This window comes from Homalodisca vitripennis, chromosome 8, assembly GCF_021130785.1.
Source record: "Homalodisca vitripennis isolate AUS2020 chromosome 8, UT_GWSS_2.1, whole genome shotgun sequence".
Taxonomy (NCBI): domain Eukaryota; kingdom Metazoa; phylum Arthropoda; class Insecta; order Hemiptera; family Cicadellidae; genus Homalodisca; species Homalodisca vitripennis.
This window is the reverse complement of record NC_060214.1, coordinates 109972992-109995869: the sequence shown is the minus strand read 5'-3', so window position 1 is coordinate 109995869 and position 22878 is coordinate 109972992. Positions and strand designations below refer to the sequence as shown.

Genomic DNA, 22878 nt, shown 5'->3' with positions numbered 1-22878 from the left:
TCGTTGTAAAAGTTTCTCAATATATTTTCCGCACTATTGATCTACAAAGAGCATGTTATATAATCCCTATTCGTGAAAATGACGATAAGTGCTCAGGTTTCAAAGCTGGGATTGAATTGTATAATTTTGACAGAATTCCGTTTAATGTTATTGATGGAGTCGTCTATCAACAGTACTATCAGTAAAGAGAACATTAAAGGTGTTTTTGTACATCCCAATGATGTGACAGTATGTGGTTTACATCAAGAAGGGCATGCAGCTCAAAATTCATCACAGCAGCTAACAGGTACAGTCTGAATGTGACCCTAAATCAATAAAAATAATTTTGCACCAAAAGATCCCATAAAACTGTTGGGATATCTAACTTAATAAAAACAATCCAATTAAACAGATCCTGAAAGATTTGAATCATTACTGTAACTTCTAGTGCCTAACTTGTTATTATGACTTGCTACGGCAAGAAGTCGGGATGTTAGCTCATTATTTTATGTGGGCGCCTTTTTCACATTTAGATGTTGCTTCAGACTACTAAACATGAGATTTTTCAGTCTGTTGTAAGTAATACTGAGGATTTTGCCCCCTTTGTGGTTGAATTTCATATGCTGCAAACCCGCAACATTTACGAGTACATGGGTCAACCAGTTGTATTTGTCTCACAATTTGTATCATAACTCGAATAAAGGCATTCGATAATAGAAAAAGAAGCTCTTTGACAGTTAGAAAATGTAAATATTTTTAATTGGTCATTTTAAGAATCAGAAACTTTAAAAATTGAATCTCGAACTGTCTCGCACAAATCTTTGTCATTCAGATGTAACTCATATGGAACATTGGATCCGAACAGTCTTTCATACTCAGTTGAGGATTTTATAAAATTACTGCTGTCTGCCCGGTATGCATTGAAATAAAACCAAACTTCTTGAACAACTCAGGAGGAATCTTTTAAAATAAATAACCCCTTTTGAGAGGCTAGACGTTGACTTAAAAGGGCCACTTCCTTCAGCAACAAATAATACCTGTATTTTAACTATTGGATATTAATTTTCTCGCTACCTATTTGCACTCCCTTGCTCTGATATGACTTCAAGAACTCTGATCAAGCATCTATATAAGCTTTTCAGTATTTTTGGTATACCGTCTTGCACGGACCAAGGTAGCAATATTATGCTAGAAGAACTACTCATTCTTCTGAACGTATTAGTAGCAAATAAATATCCCCATAGGAATGGGTAAGTAAAGCCCTCTTTACTACTGTACGGCTATAGCTTTGTAATGTTACAGGTTTGCCTGAATAAAACACTCGGCAAATATTGAATCCATTAAACATTTATTAATCTTATAAATAAATCTAAATATAATATCTACTTAAAACTAGGTTGGCTTTAAATAAAATACTTGTTTATATAACTTGGTAACTGTCATTAATTTATTCTGTCACAATCCATTATTAACTAAATTAACGCATGAGGCTATTTAACGCTGACACAGTCAATAATAATTAACACAAATCCAGATTCACATGTATTATAACTAGTTCTAACATATGTCACTAGTTCACTTCTGGAGTTTAACTCCACCGCTACGTCGCTACAGCTCCTTATAAGGCTAACGCTCAGACAAAGGGGGAAGTGGCATGCCGGATCAAACCAAAAAGAAAACCGACCCAACCAAACTATTAATCTATTATACCTTTGTATCGGGGTTTGGCCCGTTTGTCTAAACATTCTCCCACTCTCTCATGAGACAGTAATCAAGAGAGATGAAAATTACTCAGTGGGAAACTGTCGTAGATGAAGCTCTTCATTGTTTAGGCCTCTTCTATTCACGACAACTGACTGTACTCCCGTATTTGTTCAGACACCAAAGACGGAAAAGATATCCCTACTTGATAAACTTCACCAGGAAAGGCATTAATGAAAAAGAAGTTAGATGTAGCAAATTTGATCCTCTAATTGATGAGGTTGAAGTAAATCGTAAATACTTATTAGTCCGTAGTTGGTACCGTAGTAAAGGAAAATGTATCAATCGTATCTTTAAGAAACTTAGCACCTAGAGGAGGCTTACAATATTCAATTAACTGCAAGGCCGAATTCAACAGAAGACATTGAGTCCATGAAATTTTTCAACAGTTGGAAACCTCTAAAATACCATCACCACCAACTGTAAACCATCACAATCCAGAATAAAATTGAGTCAACCACCATGGATAACCAAATCTTCTGTGTAAAATACAAGTCTTGCTGGGGAACAGGAGAACGCTCCAAGGGAATAACTTCGAAGATCTCTCAGAGATTTCAAACTTTCCATCACCTTTAATGAATATAAAATACAGAATGTTCACAAAAGGGTGTCACATACTTCTGTAGGTGACATTGTTCATCATTAAAACAAATTTCATATAAGCATAAGTGGTCTAATAACTCGTTTAGCCGTTAGCTGCCATTTTGTTTCTTATAAGAAATTATTATCTCGTTAGGTTAAGGAAACCAAATTTGAAAAATAGGTTTGAATAGATAAAAGGAAAATAATACAAAATTGTGTTATTTTCTTTAATATAAACAAGCGGCATTTGATAAAAAATGTTTAAACTAAAATAACAAGAAACCAGTATAGTTGTAACAAATTTACTAGATGTCAGCTATTTGAACATTTTTATTGCAGTTTCAACTGTACTTGTTTCAACGAAATCCGTCAACACATAAGCGAGCACGACCATTAAAAAAATATGGGTACTTTGGGATTATACCGACCACACCCAGACATGAATCGTTATTTAACATTTTGCTTCTACTGATTACTAGATTAGCGTAGAAGACTATTTCGTCAGTATAAAAACAGGAATTGTCTTATCGCAAACCCCTCCCCATCCTCAGACAGAGGTCAAAGTCGAGCGTCTAGTAGATAACGTGATTGCAGAGCCTCGCCGCCCGTTCAGCTGGTGCATCGCTTTGTTGTACTTTCGTGTTTTACCTCTACATTTCTCCAAACACAAAAATTTAACAAAAACAAACATTTACCAAACTAAACTCTTTATTAAAAAAACACTCAAAACTTGTTTTTATTCTTGATCACATTCCGCCACCCAAAATGCGAGTGCCTCCGGCCATCAGCGCGGGCTTCGACAGCACCTTCGGTGCTGCCCCGCGCTGATGTCGACGAAAGAAAAACATCCCTCGAGATAGTACCTATCAGTAAAATATCAAATTCTAGAGGGGCTAATCAGAAATATAAATTGAATTGAAATGGAAAGGCAATTATGTACCGTGCAAATCACGTGATGCCGCGCGGCCTGCCGTAATCAGGATTCTCGAGAAAGATAAGATAACAGCGACAACAATACCGATCACAATACCTGGAAATGCTTGTAAGTTTGTAATTTTGTAATTGAAGAGTTGTTTTTTCGTTCTATCATGTTTGTTTCTATAAATTTCTATTTTTGTGTTCTTCATACTGGTGTGGTCGGTATAATCCCAAAGTACCAAAATATGTTTGCACACGCCAGGAGCAACAAACAACTGATACCTCTCAACTACATGTTTGCCGCTCCCGACTTTTGCGAGCGTGTCTTTAAAGTGGTCGTGCTCGCTTATACGTTGAGGGATTTCGTTTGAAAAAGTACCGTTGGAATTATTATAAAAATGTAAAATATTAGGTACCGGTACCTTGTACAATTTTATTAACTTATGTAAAACAGCTTATGCTTATCAAAGGCAAAAGTTTGCTGCTCCCTTTAAGCGTTTATTGCAGCCTTTAATGCCCGCTCGTAAAGTTAATGTTTTAATGACCTATTTCTATTCAACATCACGCAAATTCATTGTCAAAGAGTGGTTTCAATAAATCAATTTTATAATTTTGCATTAATTATGTTGGTTGAGGTTTTTTTGATTTGTACGGTTTGGTTATAAGGTACAGCCTACAAGTTTATTATTTTAATGTACTTATAACCCAAAGATTCCTGGGATTCTTGATTAAAGATCCTTCCCTCAGATAAATTTAATCCCTCAGAAGGATCTATAAACAAGGATATAACTAATCACCGGAATGATGATTAAAAAAATCTTTCTACTCCAATGACATTTTAATAGACCTTACTAAACATTTTTACAGGAATAAGGTCCAAACCTACTGGAAAGTTCGTATAAACCTCCTTCGGAATCGAACTATCAATTAAAGAGGCGCACTCTAACACCTTTACGGGAAGGTGATTGAACAAAAATATACCTATTGAATAGGAACATATAATATCTCACATTTAATTTCAAAGTTTACTTTTACTTTAAAACATGCATCATACGCTAACTGGGAAATGTAAGCTTCCATTATATTTTAACATGATAGTTATTCTAAATGTAACAACGTATTTGTTGTATCTTGTGTATCTTATATTAAAATTTACACTCTGGCTTAAATCAATCCAAATATCAATCATTGCTCTAACTTTCGGTCAATTTCAGCTGATAGTATCTCTACCTATCCATCCACTCATGCTATTGGTTGTCGGTTGGAGTGGAATGGAAACCATGGGAACCGGTGTTTAATGTTTTGTTTTTATTAAACTTTTTTACCTGTTGTATTGATTGTTTTGTTTATGTATATATTTTATCATTAATCATTTAAGATATTGTTAATTGTAAATACTACTTTAACTTTATAATTTATCCAACTACATAGGTGAGTTACCGATAATAATGACTGATATGATATTCATTTCTTTGTACAAGCCTGCAAGTCAAAGAAATAATGAGGAATTTAAATTACTTACTGATTTCGTAACGTGTGGGGTGATATTGTGGTTTGAGGTTCAGTATTACGTAATACGCCTTCGTAGGTTCCATAGCTTCCTTTCTATCTTAGAAGAAACAGGTAGGAATTTTTAGGCTACAGTATAATAAGAGGCCACTATCACAAAAGAATAATTTTTATAATTATCTAAACTATAGAAACAAAAATGCTGACACAAATTATGTTATATAAAAACTATCTATGTTGTGTATCTATAAAATGTAACAAACAGTTTAACGTTTTAAGGATAGGGTAAACCACCCAGTGTTTGATAGTATTAAGGAAAAAAGTGAGACAAAAATTCATATCTGAATGACTTTTTATTGTAAAGGCATAAAAATTAGTGCATTCTGATCCTTAATTAATCTAGTTTCTATTAAATGTCTGTACACCAGTAAAAAGTTATATATTTTATGAAAAAAACATATAAATTCAAACAAAAACACTTTACCCAGTGTTTGGTAACCAATGTCCAGTGTTTGATAGTCTTCAAAATCACATTTGTAAAGGAACTTTACTTGCTAACAACACTAAACAAGTTTTAATTATTACTTTTAAAGTTAAAATTACTATTTATGTAATATTATTTATAAGATTTATGATTTTTTCAGTTTGTAAAACCAACTGAATAAATGTAATTCAACAAATAGGCAACTTAATAATTAAAGCTTCATGTGTATATTCAGAATTATTTTGAGGAAAGTTTATGTCAATAGCCTATTTTATTATTCATCACTTTCACTCAGTACTAGGGATCAACGTCCGAATCAATATCATTAGCACAGATGTGACAATAAAAGACTAGTTCATCATCATCTTCGTCACTCTCTTCTGTACCAAATGCATCTCTGTGTTTTTTAGGGACACATCTGTAGTGGAAAGTGTTTTTACACTGATCACATTCGATCCAACGTGCTCTGATGTTAAGAATTATTTCCGCAGAATACCTTCTGTCACACACTTTACATTCTTCTTCTTCATCAAAAACTAACTTTTTTCTGGAAATTTTCTGTGGTTTGTCTGGTATTTTGTTCTATTTTTCTTCCCTTGCCTTCTTCCTTTCTGCTTTCTTCAATTCTTGCTTTCTTCTTTCCCTTTTCTTTTGTTCAAACTCTAGCCATTCTTTACTTGTGACGACTGCTGGCAGCTTCTCTCGTTTCCTCTTCGATACATTCTTTTTTTTAGTTGGAGTTCCAGGCCAAAATAGGTTTTTTTTAAAGGGTGAAGGAACACTCTCTCCGTCTGTTGTAGGTGACAGGACTTTGGCTAATTTGTCTTGGGTTGTAGATGTAGATTTATGTCTGTGTGAAACAACAGCACTACTAGGTCCAGGCTGCGTAAGTAGGTTGTCGAGATCAGATCCACAGTTTGGTTGTTGAACTGCATCACTGGTTGATGTTGCACTTGGAGTGGTTTTTACAGGAGTGGCAATTTCACTTTCGTTAAATGTAACATCCATTACATTTTTATCACAAATGACACGGAGTTGGCATAAAAAATCCTTTGCCTTTTTCCATGCAACATATAAATCTTGTGAAGTTGCACTTCCTTTCCATATTGGAGTAAAACCGTTATATGTCGCTTTAAACTCCTCCAATAAGACACGATCGATAAATTTTTCGAAAAATGCAAGGCAGTCCTCATTCCTATGTGAAGGGATATCACTTGACAAGTTTTCAGTATTACTCGAGTCCAAAGTAATTTCTTTAATGGCAGTTTGAGATGAAGTGGCATTTAACATGTCCACTTTTGAGTAGTCAAGTCCATTGGCATCAAAAGGACTCAGTCCACACCTTTTAAAACCATTAGCCAATGTTTCTGGTTTCATCACTTTGTGTAATACTCGTTTTAAGACGGGTGCAAAAGAAAATTTGGTCAAGCGCTCTGTACCTGTTGTTAAACGCCACTTGTGCACTATTGCTGCCCATTCATTTTTCAAAGGCCCAAATACAGCCACATCGAGAGGTTGTATCACATGAGTACAATTGGGAGTGAGTTAAATTAGAATAATGTTATTCTCTCTACAGAAACTACTCAAGTGGTATGTTAAATGAGAAGTGTGTCCATCCAAAAAAACAATGATAGGGAACTCAGACTTTTGTTCTTGCAACCACTTAAAGAAAACATTGACAAAATATTCAAAAAATACCTTCCCAGTTATCCAGCCATTATCAGACTTTGATACAGCCCAATCATCAGGCAATTTCAATCGTTCCGCATTTGGTAATCTCTGACCAGGAAATATTACAAGAATAGTTGCAACATTTCCATTTGCATTTACGTTACACAGAACTGTTAAGTTCTCCTTGTCACTTCCTTTGTGTACCTCGTACACATTTTTTTGCCCTTTTATACTAAGTAGGTTACCTTCCCGCTTTTTGGACACAAGAAAAAAGAAGTCTCGTCCATATTGAAAACCCGTGCAGGGTCTGAAAGCACATTGTATAAGTTATTTTCTTTCAGATATTTGCTGATCTGAGAAAACCAAGTTCTTATGAACTCTTCCGTAACTGAAGCTCTAACAGAGCTCAACTTCTCTGGTTTTCTTTCAGAGATTTCAGGATGCCTTTGAAGGAACAGACTAAGCCATTTATTCCCCGGGGACCCATTGGGAAATTTATCCTGTAAGTGAAGATCTTTAGTGATCTGTTGCACAGAAGTCAGAAGGTCCAATTTGTTGACAGGAAATCCTCGAGCAGCTAAACCTTTTACCCAATTAGAAAGCATTTCCTCAGCTTGAGTCCCAAGAAGAGGCTGTGGTCCCATTTTCCTATCTAGTGGCATTTTACCAGATACCTTGTAATGATAGAGTTGATTGTGGGATTCCAAAGCGCTTGCTGGCAGAATTGATGCTTTCACCCTTTTTAACATCATCCAATGCAAGTAGAAGGTCTTCGTGTTTGTAGGCAAACTTTGGTTTCTTTTTTGGCGGCATCTGGGAAAAATAAAATTTGTTTAAGTTCTTGTTATTAGGCCTAGTAACATTGTTAACTACAATTAATTAAAACTTTAACTTCTACATAAAATATTTAATTTTTAAAAGGTTCACAAACCAATTATCAAACATTGGAAATCGTGTAATCTAGTGTTTGATAGTTGTAATCAAACACTGGGTTCGAACACAATTTTAGAATCCAGTGATTGATTCAGTTCTCTATTTTTTGAGGCTAAGGTTAGATAACTGTGTTTTACACAGAATTGAAGAGAATTAAATGTAAATTCTTTCTGTATACATCTTATTAAATTTAATTAATTAGCAATTTAAAAAAATATATTAAAAAAATACTTACCTCTTAGCGTTTTTGTTAAGCGAAGCTCTCGATGGTGACAAGAACTTACTCCAACAATTTCCTCGAAAACTGCTTCCCTCCAAATACAGAATTAATCACCTGGATAGGTTAAAAAAGAATTTGACTTTTTTTCAAACCTCAAAACATATGATTAAATAACATATGAGCTTAGCAGAAGACAAAATATGTTTGGCCTTTCAAACACTGGGTGATTTACTCTATTGAAATTTACTAGGCTACTATCTTCTGACTGGAAGTCCTATAATTTTAAATTTAATTAAACATGTATAGGTTTCACTGACACCTAGATAGGTGCATCTGAATTTCAGCTGAGTTTATTCATACAAAACATAATAAAGATTCAAAAGCACTTTAACATGCCAAAGCAACATTGTTTGCAAAATGGGTAGTCAGTTATTACTAGTGCTGTGGCCAAGCAAACTTCCTTAATTGGTTTCCTGATTTAGGGTAGTTTTCTGGCCTTCAGTAAAACAAATTTAATCAAGTAGCCTACATGAAGATTCTTGAAGCGTTTAAAATATTTTAATTTAATATTTTAACCACTTGTGAATTACAACACATATTTCAATAATTAATTTAATTTTGCAAGGCCTTTCAAAATCTAAGATTTCATCATCAGGCTACTTCAAAAAAATAGTATACAAGATTTGTTTAAATTTATATCCAAGCACGTTTTTACTTTGAATAAATTTTAAATGATGATGTCGAATTGGATTAAGTTTTAGGCATTAAAAATGTTAATATGGACAAGCTAAATTTTTATATATAAAAGGGGTAGGGTACGATAAGCGGACCTGGTTTTTTATATCGAAATTGGCAAACTATATTACTTAATCATAACCATCGATATAATCATTCGATACCAATTAATTATTTTGAACAATTAACTTAATAATCCATATCAACAGCTGTAAACACTTAAAAATAATACTCGTAATGTAATATTTCAATTTTATATAAGTAACATTTGATTATTAAAAATGGCAGTCAATTTTAGAAAACTATGTACATGACATTGTGTGGAAAGATGGTATTACATGTTTTTCATGACTTAACATGTTGGACTCGTGCGGAAAAAACACATTATGTCAAATTTGTGGGAAAGAAACAACTGTAACTGTGAGAGGAGCAAATATGGTCGTCTTCAGTTTTCCTAATTTTGGTTATAATAATTTGTTTGATCACTGTAGATATTAGATTCATATCTTAATTTAAAACATATGATTGTTATTGAGAACTATAGATACTTTATATCGATTGATAGTCTAGGATTTGAGATACGAATATTAGGTATCGATGATTACTTCTTTGTTATGGGTCCGCTTATCGTACCCTACCCTATAAAAGTAATGAATTTGTTTTTTTAGTTGTATAAAGTAACTAAATTGTATTTAAAGTACTCTTGAGCCCTGTAGTACTATTACTTCACAGGGGTGGACACGTTTGATGACATTTATAAAATGATCAAATGGATCACCACCAATAATCATAATTTCTCATCAGTACATATATTCTTCAAGATGATCGGCAATGCACTCCTGAGAGCAGCTTTTAAAGGTTTATAAAAACATTTTGAGCCAATATTTGCACATTCATCGCCATTATTTTGTTGTTGTCACTAGCCTTCTACATAAAGAAAATAACAACAGCTGATAATAACGTAACTGGTCTAAATAAAGAAGGATGGCAATGATTAATTATGTTAATTATGAATATCAGTAGGTCAAATGTCGTATTGTGTCAATATTTAAAATCAATAATCATTATCCAATTGTATTGGTGGCCGCTTATTATACTGTAGCCTATGTTGGTAATTTAAGTTGTATCTCAAATAGTCCATCAATCTAGGGGACCGTGGAGAATCAGAGTTTTTAGGTGGTAGGGATAACAAGCTACTTGGAGGAATGCCTACTCCATTGGTGGAAAGGAATAATTGGGATACTAACACTCAGGCCAACAAAGTATAAGGAATTTTAGAGATTCGAACAATTTTTCAATAGGTTCTACCTCTATGATGAAAATTGATTGATGTTTACTCCTCTGATTCTTCCTCTATGGTTTTCCTCTGTGCTCTCAGTCTTGTTTTGCAACATTTTCTATTAATGCGCATGTTATTTGCCTATCTCGTTATTAAATAATTAGTTTTACCCATTTCGTGATTGGTCAGACTGTTGTGCGTTGTAAATTTCAAAATAAAGACAGTATTTTTTGGCTTCTCCATTAGCTATTTTGTGCTTGTGGTCTCTCCAGTAAAGTTTGGTTCTCAGAAGATTTTAAGTGGAGTTACCTTCAACAAGTAGTAAGAGGTACCTGTGATTAATATGTGCAGTTGATGTTCTATGAAGTTATTTGATTGCATTAGACTGAACAATTCAGAAATTGTGTCCTTTTTTCCAGTTTGACATGGAGTTGTAATCAGATTTTCCTATTGTATAAAATGTGGTGGCCATTTTCCTCTAGCTGAGAATACACTGTTTGTGAGGGTAGGGTATATTAAATGGTTTGTACATTTCTATTATTTTTTTATTTCAGGCTTTAATTATGTTTGAAATTTTACTACTTTAATTCTTGTGTTGGCTGGTTGGCCCCTGTGTAGGCCGCTTTTCTAACATCAGATCACAATTAACAAACTTTAGGTGGGGAGGAAATGTACGCTCTTGTGATCTGAGCTTGAATTTAGGTACTAAGTCGAGGATATTTTTCTTGTTTTACTAGAAATGCGGGGTGGCACCACTGAAGCCTGCACTGATGGCCAGGGGCATTTCGGTTTAGCCTTTCTCACGTGATCTAAACGGGAATTTAAGTACTATTTCAAGGATGTTTTCTTTTATTTTGCCAGAAGTGCAGGGTAAGCGCCACCGAAGCCCGCATTGATAGCCAGAGGTGTTTCTGACGTAATTTCAGTTATTATTTAAGCTTTTCTCCCTTTTATATCTATTGTACTAATATTAAGTTGACATTTTGAAAACTAGTGTTAAGTCGCTAATTTTTTTTTTTTAAGAATAATAAAAAATTCTGTTAAAACTCATAAGGAGTAAAAAAAGAATTTTAACCTTTAAAATGCTAATTAAAATTACTCCCAAACAATAAGATAGCCTGTTTTTAAATACGTAAAGGGAGTTACAATTATTTGTGTACTTCAAGTATGGTGGATATTGTTCTCATGCTAAGTTTAATAATTTAAATAAAATATATAATGTTTCTCTTGTATTTGAAGATCGCTCATAGGATTATTAGTATGTAACTTATTACTGAGTAAATTATGAAGGAATGTTAGAAAAATTTAGGTTTTATGATATTGATAGAGTTGCCTTGATATGGCTGAGTCCTTTTTGAAGAACCGTTACTCGGTTGTCTTGGACAATAATATGTGGAGTAATTTTATGGAAGGGCCAACTCTGGAGTGCCGCAGGGATCTATTCTGCGACCTCTTCTCTTCCTGATTTACTGTTATGATCTCCAAGAACTCACATACAAAGTCAAAATCGTTATGTATGCTGGCAATACTTCCATTAGTGGCTTCTGCAAAAAAACAAAGGAGCTCTTTTGTTAAGATTTATTATTCCAAAGTATTCAAGAACTAAATTCCTTGTTTGACAAAAACAGCTTAAAACTCAACCCATGTAACACTCAGTTCATAAATTTTCGTCTAAACCATTGCAAGACTCCTAAAATAGACACATAATTTATTTGATCTTATTTTAATTCTGTTACGAATTTGCTTGGATTGATTATCAATGATACTTTTTTATGGCATTAGCACATTGCTTCCCTACCCACAAAATTAAGCAAATTCTTATACTCAATTATAACTTTTTCGTATGTAGGTGACCATCAAGTTCTAAGACATGTATTATTTTGCTTTGTTCAATTCTCTAATGTCATATAGTCTGATGTTCTGGGGACACTCGAGCGAGTTTTTTTTATAAGTACTCCTACTACAGAAAAGGTTTTTCAGAATACTAGCTGGTGCAGGTTTTAGGGAACCTTGCAGACAAATTTTTCTATATTTAAAAATGTTACCACTGTTGTGTATTTTTAATCTACAATGTGTGATTTTTCATGATTTGACGATTTTTACAGCGGAATCATGAGCATTCCCGTTTTACTAGAAATTCCTCTCTATCACAATATCCAATTCACAAAACTAGCTTCTTTGAATAATATCTTTATTACAGTTGCATTATTGTCTATACCCATTTCCCAACTGGTTTTTCTATAATTAAAAATGAACAATCACTTAACCCTAGATTACATAACCTGTTTTGGAGTCACATGTTCACAAAACCTTCGTAAAATTTACGACTAGCTTTGTTATTTTTTTTCTCATACTGTTACACTAATTAAGTAGTTTTAAAGGTACTTATTACATTCTCTGTGTATTATATGAGACGAATTGATTAATATTTGTGCTTAATAAATCTTATATAGTATTCCTATTCACATATTTTGAATATGTGTTAAATTTGAACAAGAAAAATGAGGGTTTTGAAAAAAAATTAAAAATGTGAGATAACTATTTTATTTGTTCAAAAACTTACGTAAATACAAAAGTTTACTATACATACTTATAAAAAAAGATAATACAATCAATATTGGGTAAAAAAATCATCATTAGGTAGAACCACAAAGTTACTGTACTTTACGAGGCCGTACAATCGTTCATTGTCCTTCATCACATGAAATACAAGTTGTAGCTTTGTGTTGGGCACAGATAGGGTGGCGGCAATGCTTACAATACGTTGTTGTCATTCGCCTTAGGTTAGAGGGACAATAGAAACACACTTTCCTTGTACCTGGAGGTGGGGCAGCGCCGGGATTGTCAGGGATTCCTAGAACGCCACAAATCATCGTGCGCAGTCCTCGTCTAAGGCTCGGTATCTGGAGGCGGTTCTGCATGTGAGGTCTACTAAGGTCCATAAATAGTTCTTTCATGAAGGTTCTTCTATTGGCAGGTTGATTTCCTTTTTCAAGATTGTTTGTGCAATATATCACATATGAATTTACAAAGCTAATATTCATAATGCCAAAGAACACAGCTAATGGCCAGCGTTGGGTCTTCCTACTGCATGACATGTTGTTACACAATTGGTCCATGGCATCGACTCCTCCTTTCGTTTCATTGTAAGTATGAATTATATCTGGCTTATGTGTTTCGTCGTTGATATGGTTACCTTCATGCATGGTTGAGAGGAGGAGAACGACTTTGTTCTTTTTTGGTTTGTACGACACAAGTGTTTTTTCCCTATCAAACAAAAATAACGAAGTGTTCACAGGTCTTTCCTTTTTGTTCATCAGTTCAGAAGGGACACCTTTTCTGTTTGCACGTATGGTACCGACTAAGGTCAAGTTGTATGGGTCTCTTAGCAAATCTTCGGCCAGGCTGACACTAGTGAACCAATTGTCCATAGTGACACTTCTGTTTGTACCATGAATTGGTCTCGTAATTTCTTTTACAAAGAATTCTGCAAGTGGTTGCCCTCCGGTTTGAGTTTTTTTACCAACATAGGGAATTCCATTGATCATGTATTTAGTGGTTGTATCACACGCCATAACTATTTTTATTCCATACTTGGAAGGTTTGTTTGGGATGTACATTCTAAAGGGACATTTTCCCCTGAATCCCAATAACTGTTCGTCAACAGTTACGTACGAGCCTGGTCTATATTTTGTCTTACAGTTTAGAACAAAATCATCCCATAACTCTCGTATGGGTGCAAACGGATCACCTCGTTGACGCTCCAAACGCGTTTCTCTATCGTCGAAACGAAGGCAGTTCAAAATGAACTCAAAACGTTCACTGTTCATCACACACTTGTATCGACAACCACTCCATTCATTATCAAAGAGTTCTCTTGTTGTTAAGTGGTTATCTTTGCATGCTGCAGAGTTTACTAAAATTCCTAAAAACGCCCACAATTCATCAATTGTCAAGAGAGAATGTGTAGCGGTCAGATTTGCATAATTTACTCTTACACGAGTTATTTGGTTATTTTTGTGAAGAATAATCTTATTTAGAATAGCTTCATTTATAATAAGTTCGAAACATTCGCGAGCAGTGATAGCATCCCGTGCTGTACCAACTACTCCTCTCCTGGAAAGAACAATATTTCTTGCTGGATTTCGAATACTCCCCTGTCTTGGTTTAGTACTCCAAACATGGCCATTTTTTGCTCGAACTACATTAGTTCTAAGTTTGTAAAGGTAAGTGTCAGGTTCATCTGTACCTCTAGCCGGTGGTGTGGCTGCTGGTGGCGTGACAGCTTGTGATGTAGTGTCCTGTGGTGTAACAGCTCGTGGTGTGGTGCCTTGTGGTGTAACAGCTCGTGGTGTGGCGGCTGGTGGCGTGAAAGCTTGTGGTGTGGCGGCTGGTGCTGAGGCAGGTCGTGGTGTGGAGGCTAGTTGTGTGACAGTTCGTGGTGTTGATGTACATGGTAGTATATTGTAGTCAAGTCGTTGCTTTTTTCGTTGCCTCCTACGAGAAAAGTCATCATCTTCATCATCATCCGAAACATCACTCTGCTTGTCTACTTCAAAATTTGGGTCAGCATCTGTATCGTCTGTATCCTCAAATACATCTATTTCTAACTGGTCCTCTTCATCCTCACTATTTTCGTGAACTATATCATCCTCTGACAAAGTCTCGTCCAGTAATTGTCTAATCCTGGCTCCCTCGTCGTCATTCATTCTCACAAAATAATAATTGCTAAAATTTACACTTTCACACACACACTAAGTATCAGATATAACTATTATATACACTTCCGGTAATAATTCACTGGTATATGAGCTCCTATAGTAAAATATTCACATAAAAACTAAAAGTTGCCTCAGCAAAAAAAAAGTCACGCATTCACAAAACCTTCGTAAAAATGACGACGCAATGCTAGAAACGCATAGAACAACGTGCCGCAGGCGACTGACAGACAGACACTGACCTTGACTGGCATCTTTAGGAAGGTAGGGGGAGGGGGGTGGCGCTCCGAAGCCACACTACCCAAATTCTATTGTTTTCGATAGGCCGTGTCGTAAATATTACGAAGGATTTGTAATCTAGGGTTAAATAAAACTCCAGTTTCTCTTTGCTCACTGTTTTTATATTATTGAAGAATATTTAACACCTGCATCACAATTATCAAGACATAGAGCTGAGGCTAATTTTTTTTATAAACTATAACTTCTTATATCTGTCAAAATTTTAAATTTTTTAACTTTACATTTTTAAGATCTAAAATTTTATTTAATCCTTTCCGTTACTAGGAAACAATGTTTATTATTTTAATTAAAAATATTTATACATATCTATATATATAAAAATGAATGTTTGTATGTTTGTCCTTTATGGAATCGTGAACTATTGGACCGATCATGATGAAAATTTGTACGTATATGTATTTTTCCACGGAGAAGGTTTATAAGCTATGCCCATCCCTTTCCCGATTCAGGATTCCGCCCCACTGGTTACAAAAATACCCATAAGAAATGCATTGCAGCAAACATATGTTAACGTCTTTTCAAATTTTTAATCAGCTGTTCTTTGTAAACATATATTACACTTATAGTTTTAAAGCATAGAGTAAGCTTAAGAGAAACGACAAATTTTGTTTAAACTGTTTTTGCAATCACTGTTAAACATAGACTTTACTATCCAGATAATACAATTCAAATTTGACGTAAAAATTCACCTTTAACTGCAATATTTATTTAATATAAACCATGCTCATGCTTGATCAGAAGAGTAATGCAGATATCATAATTACAGTACTATCTTACGTTGGCTACAAATATAAAGAATGTTATAAAATCAACCTTAGTTGTTTTTTTTGACAGAAGTATGGTTCTCAAAACTCCTTGTGTACATATTCTCTCGATCGAGACAACAAAGCAAGCTCAATCGTGGCATCGGAGATATAACTAATTTAATCTAAAATTTATTATAGTAAAAAAAAAAATTACTAAGTAATATAAGGACTTCGGTTCTTAAGATTTGCGTGCGAAGCCGTGGGTAACAGCTAGATAGAGGCAGGAATATGGTACATACCTTCATAATACGCCCAAGAGGCTCACGATGGAACGACTATCAATTATCTCAGCAATGTTTAGAATGTGATAGAAAAAGAATAAGTGAATATAGTGTACTGTTTTCAACGGGAAATTGCGTGCGAAGCCGCGGGCAACTTTTGCAAAAAATTATTGAAATGCGCAGCAAAGCGCGCCGGGCCCGCTAGTATATATATATATATATTTATTAAAGTCTGTGATAGTTATGTATATATCCATTTATGTATTTATCATCTTGAATTTTTGTTTATTCTTAGACCAGTATTTAGTTATATTGACAATTCATCAGTTCATTTATGAAATTATGTTGTGCAATAAAGATGACTTATGACACCACACATGACTAACAAAATATATCCCTGAAGGCAATACATAAGCGTAAACTATTCTAGGGGATCTGCTCACAAATGTTTGAGAGCTAAAAAATACTACATGTAACTGATTTAAATGCCATAAGTGTATGCAATTACGATATTTACAAACTGATTGTTGTAAACAGCTTGGTGTTGGACTTTAATGTGACAGTAAGGATTGTTATTGTCATTTATTCACAAATACCTTAACTTCCGACTTTTTATCCATGATTCTTTATCTTTAGATATGCATTGTGAAAAACATGTGCTTTACAAGTGAATTGTGTGCAACTATTTAACCACCATATCAGTTTTTACTATATTAAGCTTTAAACTTCAACTTTCCGTCATCTTGAAATGATTTATCTCGGTGAACGGAAACGTAACCCAGTGATTATAGTATTGTAATGTAATACTAATTCTGTTCATGAATATAATTTGAGACTGCAAGCTCAATAATTATATACCAAGTTTTATTACGAAAAGAAGATTATTATCTAATTGTAAGTAGTCATAAATATAAATGATTACACTTCAACTTTTTAGGGCAGTTAATTTAATATTCAAGTGATTTTTTAAGCCGTTACAGTAATGATAAAATTAAATAAATTTGATTATTTACATATTTAAATTAATAATGTAAATAAATTAATAAAATTAATAATATTACTTTAATGTTTTATGTTATAACCCTTTTACTTAACCGTTCCAGACCAAAAGTTCAAGTTTACATTTTCTAATTACCAAGAACGTGGATTAAGAATATTCATTGATATTATGCAAGACACAGATTACTCATGTATATATGTATTATCAGGTTCTGTACTTGTTTAAATTGACGACATGATTTATCAATTTCTCTTCTCTATTAATAAAATGAGATAAGATACAGCAAATTTCAGCAAATTTCTTCACATGACCACACCTGATATCTTTCATTTTTACTATATTAGGCAGTTATGAGTCTGGAATAGTCAGTTTAACAGCAAATCTTCCACCAAAGACAGTTCAAACCAAGATGCCTTCCACTAAGGTTAGTAAATAGGATCAGTCAACAGATTTCGTTAGTTTTGTGCTAGGTTCCGTGTACTGGCGGCCATCTTTATTTTCGGCCAATAAGAACAATGTAAAATGTTGAAATATTTTTAAATGCACTTATTTGTTTGTGGTCATAGAAGTAAGAGATGTGTTATTTTAAAGATATATACTGAATATGAATAAAACGCTTTTTAGTTTTTGGATTTTTTTATCAGTTATTTATAAAAATTTTTGCTTATATGATGGTAGGAGTAATATTAAGTTAGTACATCTTTGATCAAAAAATAATTTGAAATTACAAATAATAATTTAGTTATTAAAATGAGTTAACAGTGAAAAAAGCTCGTAGATGTTGGACCACTTCTTGTGGTCATTTTCTAAAAATTCTTGAACTTCACCGTGTTGGGTTAACATAAAAAATGTTAACTTTCATCTTCATAATAGGTATAATGTCATTATACTTCAGTACAAGTGAAAATATACATTTTTAACATGTTTTATTAGCAGTATATAGACATATATGTATAAAAGAGTCAATCATATGTTTCATTGTTAGTCAAATGATGAATGGAATACTTGATGAATTAAGCCAAGTGCATGTCTGAATTTACAAATTTTGCAAGAAGGTAGTTTTTAATTCATCCCTTTTTTGGATGAAGAAAGAATATTAGAAAGAAGATAATATTTTCTGTACCGTTACCTTTTCTATAAATAATTTTCTCATATATTTTCCATATAAGATATTAAATTGCTGGGATCAATTTGTTTGCAGAAACAAACAAAAAATTAAAAATATATTACATAAGATGTTTGACATTTTGCAGTGTCCCATGGGCTTCAGATACACGTGGATATCGACTAAATTTATTCTTGTAATTAAAGGGCTAAATAACTAATTTTTCTAATTCAAATCCTCCAGTCAGTAGACAATTACTAGAGGATTATTTTGCCAAGAGACCCTTTTCTCTCCAGCCCCCTCAAAGTTCAAATAATAGATAATTTTACCGTTTTTGTTACTTAGTTTGGATAATGGGGTATTGGTGTATGATTGTGTGTATATTATTAATAGTTTCCAGAATAACCAAATAAGAATCAGAAATGATTTAGAAAGATTAATGTGTCAATATGATGTAATACACAAGATAAGGAACACCTTTGCTAAAAATGTATTAAAGTTATCAGCCAAGATTTTACTGGTCATGCAGTCTTCATAAAATAACCTCTCTTGAGTACAGGAGTAATTTGTACTCTTATACACTTACATTATTTAAAATAAATGCATCCAAAATTAAATGATTAATCTCCGTAAATGTATATAAATTTTCCTGTTTGGAAAAGAAGTTCAAAAAGAGATTTTCCACAAGATACATGAATTTGATCATGAACTCACCTATACATACATACACACACACACACATATATATATATATATATATATATATATATATATATATATATATATATATATATATACACACACAAGGAGAAGACTATTTGTGGCGGCCAGGAAAATGAAGAAAATACTAATTCCTGGAATTTTGGGCAACAGTAAAATCTTTTTACACAAAACAGGATGATGATCCAGTCATCCATGTGAGAACTTAAGCAAATTAGTTTAAGATTAAGGGGAGGTTCATTAAGTTTTATTTTTACAAAAAAGTATTATATGTTTTAAATTAATATAGAATTTACAATAAGAAAAGAGCTTCAATAATTTAAAGAAGTATTATTTAACGTTTTACTTGTTTTTGAAAAGGCAACCTATAATACATGATTAGTTTTTTGTTATTATTTCATTGCAAAGTGAAATTTATGATTCTATTTACTAGTAAAATAGTATATAGTTTGAGATGCTTGAAAGAAGTTACTTAGATTTTAATAGAAGAAATTGTAATTGTTTAACAAACATGAGGTAAGAGAATTATAATTTGTTTTTTGTAGAGCTACAAACATTATGTAATTTGACTGAGATTGTTGTGTTTTTAGAAATTTTGATAAATAAAAATTAGGTTCATTTTTATGAAATCAAGAATTACACTTTAATGTTAAATATAACAATGAATAAACTATCTGAAGCAGACCACTTGTCTGCAATGTATAGCGGCTGAACCGAAAATCTTAACTTCTTCGTTTTTACATAAACCCCCATATTTCATTCCCATAGGAGTTTGTGAAAATAATTTTTAACACTCTAAATACCCCAGAATGTAGCTTTGGGGGGGAGTGTTAGGGGACACTTTTTTAATGATTTTCATATGTAAAGATAGGTCTACCCAAACCTCATTTTTAAGGTCCCTAATTATTGATACTTTTGAAAAAAAGTTAATTTATTTCGCTTCTCGTACATATAGGGTGATTAAAGATGTCAATGTTGTACTGAATTAGTTTTATTCTTACTATTATCTCAATAACAATTCTTAATAAATCAAAATTTTTATCCAAGGTTACCAAAGAAGTACTCTTTGTAAAAATATAATGCAATTGTAACTTTCAGCATATTTCCAATTAAAAAAAAAAAAAATACTTCTAATAAACTAAAATGTATTTAATGTTTGCTTTATCTCGGATGGTTTAGAAAAGATGCCAAAAATGCTAATTTTTTAAAAGTTTTGTTGCATTTATTACACCGTTGTGTTCTCCTGCCTTTGCCTTAGAGTATTCAAAAGTGTCGAAACCACTTGTTATTAAAACACTTTCCATATAATGATGGAACTGTATGCCATAAGTGTAAATTCCTATCAAATTTACACATTGATTACGATTTGTCTATTAGTGAACTGTGATTAATTTGTTCATTAAGATGTTTTTATTTTTTTGCAAGATATATCTATTAAAAATATTTTCAGTATGTTATAATTCTCATTAATTGAAAGCAGAATAGAATACGGATTAGTAAATTTGGGCTCATACTTATAACACAAATACTAATGTATCAAAAACGTTTCATGAGATCAATTGTGAGAACGTCAAAAAGAAAACCTTCATTGCCCTTATACAAAAGGTTAAAAATTCCTTCTGAAAAATATTTGTATTTATAAAATATTGTGATTTTTTACAATAAAGTGAGAAAGCTCTTCAACACTGTAAATCATACAGAAATAGACTTAGAAATCCTGAACTCATAATCCAAAACATGCAATACATTTTTTTATGAAAACCTAAAATTTTCTTGCACCTTGATTCTATAACAAAACTACTGATTATATAAAAAATTCAAACATTAAGATTTTTTTAACACACAAAATGGTTACTATCTTTAGAAAATCTTGTGCACATTCAAGCAATAAGATCTTTCCTTGTTATTTCATGAAAACTGTCCATGTTTGTGTTGTTCTATTTAATTTCACCTAAGTTAATTAACATGAATGGTATATTAATGTTGAGTCATAAGAGTCTTGATTTTATTTATGCATTGGTATGTTTTCTTTTTTTAATTGTCTGACCGTGGCCAATCTCACTAATTGTGAAGGAATCCATAGGAAGGAACTAGTATGATTATTTTAAATATTGAGTGGATACATTATGTTTCCATCGGTTTGTTTGAAATAAATGTTTTTTTTTTTTTTTTTTAGGAAGAGAAAATAAATGTTCTCATTCTGTTTTATCTTCTGACCCTCTATATTCTTGTAATTGTCAAGTGTACAAGTACACATAATATTAGTACTGTTGTCTTTTCCAGAGAATGAGATCTCTATTGATAACTGGAGCCAACCGAGGGATTGGTCTGGAACTGGTCAGACAGTTCCTAAGCCATCCCACTGCTAAGCCAGAGATTCTCATCGCTACAGCCAGGAAACCTGCCGAGGCCAAGGTAAGTTTCAACAGCACACACAAGGAAAAGTTGTGTGCAGGAACCAATCTCATTGTTATTCTGTATTGACATCACAGATTGTACGACATTTCTTATTGTAGTAGAGCGCTGATTATATGAAACAATTAATTAGTGCAGGGAGTGTTCGCTAATTGAAAGTTTCTGAAAAAAGTCTAGTTTTCTTGAAGGTTAGTGGGATGGATAGGATGCAAATAAACATGTTATTGGACTACAAATACATATCACACTTACACTTTTTAATGACACTTTTTATTGAGTACAGTATTACATATAGAATTGCGCATATATTATTTGGTACAGTGACCTCAATGTGATAAAAAACAGCACCAAATTAACCTGAAAGAGCTAGTTTTGTTTTCTAAAGCTCTGTACTCACTTTATTGTCGCCAAGTCTTGTAGGTGTTAGACAGTAGCTATGCTTGATCCACTTGCACCTTTTTATAACGTTTCAGTAATTTTAAGTTTGTCAGAAAGACTAGGCACAGCATGTTTACGTTTCGCTGACTTTGCTTAGATGTAACGCAGCACAGAGAGTTAACACTGTTGTGAGCAGTCCAAGGTAAGGTTAGATGTACAGATGGACCTAGAACAGTGAAACAACCAGACAGCTGTGCCACGTGCTTCTGCCGGTTGCTTGTGTTTTAAATTCACGGTCGGACCACTCGTATAATGTCAGTATGGCAGGAATTTGGAATTTATACTACTGCCTGAAATGCTAGTTGGAAATGCTAGTAAAATGCTAGTAAAATGATGAGTTGGAAATAAATGTTGTTGTAACATTGCGCTTGTATATCAAATATACCGGGTGTCACAAAAGTTCCACCTTCCCACCTAAAACTTTTAATCAATGAAAATGTTCAAACTTTCATCGAGGATATGTAATGACATCACTTGAGGAGGATTGAGTGATTTCAAAATTACCCTCCTCTCTCTAAAATTGTGGGTGGAGGCAACTCAATAATTTTAAATGTGCGACCCATCAAGAAATACCTAAACATTAGAGGTTGTTATGAGACAAAAGCAAGGCCACCAAGAAAACTCATTATAGCTCTTCTATACAAAATGGGTACTGCTTGAATATGGGTTAAAACTTCTCTTCAGTTAGATGCTTTGTTATATGGCCATACATCGTGTGACACCTGCTGTTCATCGTGTGACATCTTAAGTTGAAGGTCTTGATATAATAAGAATAGGAGTGAAATTTAGAAGTTTCTAAGGTTCCTCCATTCAAAATAGAGTTAGTTTAGGGCCTCGTAACTGTAACCTTCTAATAATTATTCTATTATGTCAGTAACGTTGATACAGTCTTAATTTTCTAAACGCAATATTTGTAATGCACAACTGAGGTGATGGGGTATGGGATAAGTCTAACACATTGTCTAGAACAGAAGACAAAATTGGACAATGTAAAACCTTAGCTTTGATTGGATTTAAGCACTTTAAGCAGACTTTAAAAAAATTTTGTCCAAAAAGTTTTCTATAAAAAAGTAATTGTTTTGAT

At 33.1% G+C, this 22878-nt stretch overlaps 2 protein-coding genes across 4 annotated transcripts in view; one reads left to right on the top strand and one right to left on the bottom strand.

Annotated features, from left to right (window-relative positions):
• The first annotated feature begins 4492 nt into the window (after positions 1-4492).
• Positions 4493-22878, top strand: part of LOC124367880 (C-factor-like) — a 29162-nt gene continuing 10776 nt past the window's right edge. Inside the window, exons 1-2 of one of the 3 annotated variants that reach the window (XM_046825063.1) lie at positions 4493-4671; positions 21225-21356. In XM_046825063.1, coding sequence (XP_046681019.1) covers positions 21228-21356 — 129 coding nt within the window. In that variant the 5' untranslated portion in view covers positions 4493-4671; positions 21225-21227. Of the gene's footprint in view, positions 4672-4714; positions 4864-17411; positions 17541-21224; positions 21357-22878 lie in introns of those variants that run through there. The other 2 variants (XM_046825062.1, XM_046825061.1) reach the window with 2 other exon arrangements.
• LOC124368317 lies at positions 7568-14780 on the bottom strand. Its single transcript, XM_046825590.1, has 4 exons — positions 14321-14780; positions 12890-13996; positions 11491-11615; positions 7568-7717 (listed from the first exon to the last, which is right to left on the bottom strand). Exons 1-4 carry the CDS (start codon positions 14778-14780, stop codon positions 7568-7570), a joined length of 1842 nt encoding a protein of 613 aa, XP_046681546.1.

Excerpts from the sequence above, each read along its gene's own strand:
- LOC124368317 (XM_046825590.1), bottom strand. The coding sequence starts at position 14,780 with ATGAATGACGACGAGGGAGCCAGGATTAGACAATTACTGGACGAGACT. Across the intron at positions 11,616-12,889 it reads CGGCGCTGCCCCACCTCCAG|AAGCCACTAATGGAAGTATT; the intron begins GTACAAGGAAAG and ends GTTTTTTTGCAG. Across the intron at positions 7,718-11,490 it reads GATCCCTGCGGCACTCCAGA|ATGCCGCCAAAAAAGAAACC; the intron begins GTTGGCCCTTCC and ends TATTTTTCCCAG.